We start from the raw sequence: 5,412 nt of genomic DNA on the forward strand, positions 1-5,412 counted from the left end.
ATCTCCATGACCCTTATTTTTTAATGTATCTGGCTGTTACAGGTTCTCACTACCCAGCACAGACTCTCGGTGAGCCTCCTGCTTTCAGCCCCCCAGCACTGGGATGATAGGCTGGGGCCACTACACCCACTCTGGCCAGCTCAGGCCAACCTAGGGGCGGGGCTCGTGTAGCATGTGGTGCTGGGGATGGAACCAGGGTCCCTGCACTTGCCTAAGCAGTCACTTTAGTCCATTGAGCTATCCCGCTGGCTCTGGAATTATATATTTTAAAAAACAGCTACTGGAAAAACTAAAAAGTTAACACTCCAGGACCAGGACTGAATTATCTGCTATTTGGAAAATCTTTTAAGGACAGCCTACACATTAAGAATTTTATGTCCCCAGGGCATGCTGAGATGGCAATTGAGACTGGGTGTGGTGCATGTGGGTCTGTAATCCCAGCTCTAGGGAAGCTGTAAACAGGCAGATCACTACCAGTCTGATCTAGTAGTGAGACTCTGAACACTCTCTAGACCCTTCCCTAAAATACAAAAAAAAAAAAAAAGAATTTTATTATGAAGTCAAAGTAGATGACATTACAAGATATGTGAATAATGATCTTACATCAGATTAAATTCTGTTGCTGTGCATGAACTATGACTAAATACATAAAACTCTGAAGTAACACTAAAACCAAGCACAGCAACAAAGCAAATGAAAATGACAAATTCTTCATACAGTTTACTACTGAAAAATAGTTCTAATATACAGGAATATTGCATATCTGTCCTACCTTCAGTTTCAGATTTTGCACTTCCTTCAGATTCTCCAAATGGATTTGTACGCCTGAAAAATTTACCAAAATTTAAAAAATAGGTAAATGCTTAGGTACTATAAGCCACACAGAAGATATCCAATCATTGAGACTAGAGTCAAAATCCAAAACACTGCAAAACCTTATACATGAATCTTAAAAAGAAAAGCTCTAGAATGTTCCATCCTGGTAAGGAATACACTAAGAACTAAACAACTATGACATGACCTCTGGCCTCCTACAATGAGTTAATTAAACACTAAGCCCGATGTTGCTGCATTTTGGAATACACAGAGGGACTGGAAGTTTGAGCACACATAGCAAAAAACTCAACATCATAATAAACCATCTTGTAAAAGTCGTGGAGCTAACAGAAGAACACTGACAAAGCTACAATCATGGCTGCATGAGAAAAACGCCAAGGATTTCCTGGCACTATAAAAGCGTCTTTCTAGGTTCTCTTTTTTGTGTGTGTGTCAGGAATTGAACTTAGGACTTTCACTTGCCAGGCAGGCACTGTGCCACTGAGCTATGTCCCTGGCGCAAGGTTCTCTTAAATATATGTCATCAGTTAAATACAATGATTTGAACACTTTTTTAAAAAAATAATTTTATTGAGATACAAATAGCAATGAGACAGTTTGAAAACAGGTTAGTAGGACAGTCACAGTAATTAATACATTGCATACTGTTGTTTTCGTAGTATTCATAGTACAAGATGCAGACATGATATCCTGTCCAAACACTATTAGTACAAATCTTTCTTCTCATTGAATAGAAAGTCCTAGTATATGTATCCTAACTATTTTGTATATACAGATACAAAATGGTAGTTCATTTGTATCACCTTTTTGTTTAGTTTTGTCAGAGATAGGTATTCCATTGCCATTTAAATATTGTAGGGGGGTCGGGGAGATAGCTCAGTAGAATAAACGCTTGCCTGGCAAGCGTAAGGGCCTGAGTTCAATCCCCAGTTCCAAAAAAAAAAAAAGAATTATAAATAAATAAATATTGTAGGTGCATGAATACAGCAAAATAATCCAATATAATCCAGTAGTCCATAATAATAGTGGGCCATACCCGTAGGACTGGCAACGTCAGAAGTTGTTGACTGGAGCCTTTTACAGCTCAGCATATTAATATGGCTTTACTTTTTATACCTCGTTATTTACTTTTCTGCTGGATGGTGAAGACCAAGGTAAAACAAGAACTATATACCAAGAAATGTAACTTTTGTATCTGACAAGGTCAGTCAAATCCCCTCAGGATTTAGCCTGAAACCCTGTACCACAGTTTGTAGATCCTTTGTCAGTGTCAGCCATGTGATGAGTCAAGGCCATTGCTTGACCAATTTGCTCTCTGTAAAAGCCTGAGAAAATGCTTTCTCTCTATGTGACTGTCCTTAGGCACACTCTACATCATCGATCACTTCCCTCTTTGGCCCCATAATCTCCTTGATCAGAAAATCTGGGACATCACTGAGTTACAGGATGTTACAGTACAGGTTCTCTTATGTCCTGAGTCCTCACTGACTTTGAAAGGCTAGGGCCAAAATGTTGGCTGTCCTTATAGCCCTTCTTTTTCTCTAATTTTTGGTCTGCAAACTTAAGTTGTTAACCCTCCAGAAGAGAAGCTTAATGATATTATTACCCTATAACAGGCAGTTGAGCTTAACCTCACTATCTGTCTGATATCAAACATCTTACACATAGCATGGAACAGGTATTTTCCATCAAGTATTAGTGTGTTAAACTTTAAATCCTTACAGAATGTGAAGGAAAAAAAAAAAAGAATAAATATTTTTTAAAACTGGAATAACAATTACATATTTTTTTACACAGAAATTTAGAAATCTAACCATACACAGCATTGTAGCAGGACAGTCCTATTCAATACTTTCTACTTTTAGCAGCACAGCATTTGCCCAGCAGGCCTGAGGTGCTGGGTTAAATCCCCAACAGTGCCAAAAAGACAAAACAAAGCAAAGCTCTATTTCTTAAGGAAGAAGTAACAGTGTGACAAGGAAAACAAAGACAGAAGCTACCCTTCCCCTTAGTGTGCTCAGCTTGTGAGCTAGCCACAATAAAGAGAAGTACAACTCGAAAAAATTCTGGAGGCAGAACTAAGTTATTCTAAAACAATATTAGCACTAACATAGCAGAACATTGATCTCTTTAATAATGCTGACCTACTGCAAGAAATATTGAGCATATTTCTGTAATCAAATATAAATGATTAGGGGCTGGGAACATAGCTAAGTAGACTTTAGCGCTTGCCTGGCAAGCATAAGGGCCTGAGTTCAATTCCCAGTTCTGAAAAAAAAAAAAAAAAAAAGTAAATGATTTCTGCTTGGTCCCAGCCATGCACTTCCAAGTTAGCCTCTCAAATTTATTAAGTCCCCAAATTACTTGACACTGTCCCATTTCCTTCATCTATAGTCAAAGAAAAAAATTTAGCTGTTTTCGCAAAAATTCTTATGTAAACAAAAGATGACTCACTGATAACTCATAGCATCAATCTTACAGTAACTTAAGCATTTCTTACTCTAATACAACATATTTTCTAATAACCTAAAGCACAAGTATTACCCAAAAGATTTTTCAAAATTCTGAATGAAAGATGAACTTTCTTCTGCAATTGTCAGAACAGATGTCCAAGAAGTAGATCTATTCAGAATTAAGTAGTTTGGGGATTACATTATCTTCATTTCTTTAACTGAGGCAGAAGGTAAAACGTGTGATTCTTTCCCAATCGTTAAATTTGTATTAGGTAGCTGAAGGAAGTGCAGCATCTGATGCACACAGTACGAAGGAGACAAGTCACATGCAGAAACAGAGCCACAGACCTCACGCAGCACAGCACCATGTCCCTGTACTGCCATCACCCACCTGCCTCCCTGGCCAGAGGCCTTGGCCTGACCAGGCTGATCTTCACACACGGGGGAGATGATGTCAAACTGTATCGGGGTGTCTGGGGCCACGAGAGAGTCTAGAGACAGGGCAGCCAAACTGGCGGACTCAGAGCCTAAGGATCCCGAACTGCTCGTTCGAGCTGTTGGTGGCCGAGATTGTCTAAATACACACACACACACACACACACACAAAAAAAAAAAAAAAAAAATCAGAAAGCAGGGTATTTGCATTTCTTTCGAAAATCTCAACACAGAATTTTACACCAATGAGTAAAGCGAATTTTAATAAAAACACAATCCCATTTTATACCTACTTAATAAGTCATCCTTCTTTCCAATTAAACTCAGTAACATAAATCAACCAAAAGAAAAAAAAGCATAAATCACCTAAAGCTAGAGATCTAACTTGAAACAGTATGAAAAACTGAATTATCATTTAGTTCGCACCAATACTGGTAACTTTACTGTTCTGAAAATACACTTCTCTGGTGTTCAAGTCCCTGTGAGTATAGTCGGTACTAATATAAGAAGTACTGGGGCCGGGCAGATGGCTCACTGGAATAAGCGCTTCCCTGGCAAGCGCAAGGGCCTGAGTTCAATCCCCGGTTCCACCAAAAAAATAAAAAATAAAGAAGTACTGCTACAGTCAAAGCACTCACCAACATTTCTAACAGCCCACATAGTTCTTTAAATTACTTTTGTTTGTTGACTCACCCTGCTGGCCGCAGGCTCTCATGTCTTTGCTGGAAAGACGGGGAAGGGGTAACAGCTTCCAAAGCTGACTGATTTACTCGCGCAGCAGTTTCCTATTTTGATTTTATTTTTAAAGAACAAATATTAGTAATTAAGAAACCAAAACCTTGAATAGTTTTCTGTATTGTCAGAATGCTTCTGAGGTACCCGTAAGTACTAACTACAGTTGCTAAAGTAGTTCTGCCTTCTACTGTCTTATTAAGGCACATAATTTTATATTACAAATGTAAATTTCAGCCAGGCGTAGTGGCGCACACCTATAATCCTAGAACTCAGGAGGCTCAGGCAGGAGGACTGCCGCAGGATCCTAGGCCATCCGGGGCAACATAATGAGTTCAAAGCCACCATGGACTACTTAGCAAATCCCTGATTCAAAAACCAAAAAGTAAATAAACTTAAGTTTACTTTTACTTCACATAATCTAGAAAAATTAGTATTTTTGGTAATATACATAATAGAAAAATACTGTTTTTCTAATGACCAGATATTTTCAGAGGTTTTTTTTTTCTTCTGGCTTTTCATGGGGGTATGTTTTTCTTTCTCTGAGACAACGTCTGGCCCAGGCTGGCCTTGAACTCATGACAATCCTCCTGCCTCAGCCTCCCAATTACAGGGGCGTGCTACCATGCCTATGCCACCATAGCCTCCTACTACCAAACATTTCGAATTCAGCTTGTATTGCCAGCACCAGGCACGTGCCTGGCACCATGACAATCCGTGCATTGAATGAAGAAATATAGGAGCAGAACATTTTCACAAAATATGACAGTTAATTTACAACCTTGCTGGTAAACTTTTCATAATTTTCCAGAATATATTTATATTATAAAAATAGCAAGGACATTTGCAAAACTTTCAAAAAAAAGTTTTTTTATAAGAAATTGAGGGGGCTGGGGAGATGGCTCAGTAGAATAAGTGCTTCCCTGCCAAGCACAAGGGTCTGAGTTCAATCCCT

At 38.8% G+C, this 5,412-nt stretch overlaps 1 protein-coding gene across 1 annotated transcript in view; it reads right to left on the reverse strand.

The window, feature by feature from the left end:
- Appl1 (adaptor protein, phosphotyrosine interacting with PH domain and leucine zipper 1) overlaps window positions 1–5,412 on the reverse strand; it is a 44,823-nt gene that overhangs the window by 6,289 nt on the left and 33,122 nt on the right. Inside the window, exons 13-15 of the mRNA XM_023715724.1 lie at window positions 4,419–4,510; window positions 3,682–3,864; window positions 773–825 (exon numbers count right to left, since the gene is read on the reverse strand). Coding sequence (XP_023571492.1) covers window positions 773–825; window positions 3,682–3,864; window positions 4,419–4,510 — 328 coding nt within the window. The remainder of the gene's footprint in view (window positions 1–772; window positions 826–3,681; window positions 3,865–4,418; window positions 4,511–5,412) is intronic.

This window comes from Octodon degus, unplaced genomic scaffold (assembly GCF_000260255.1).
Source record: "Octodon degus isolate 3935 unplaced genomic scaffold, OctDeg1.0 scaffold00043, whole genome shotgun sequence".
Lineage (NCBI taxonomy): Eukaryota > Metazoa > Chordata > Mammalia > Rodentia > Octodontidae > Octodon > Octodon degus.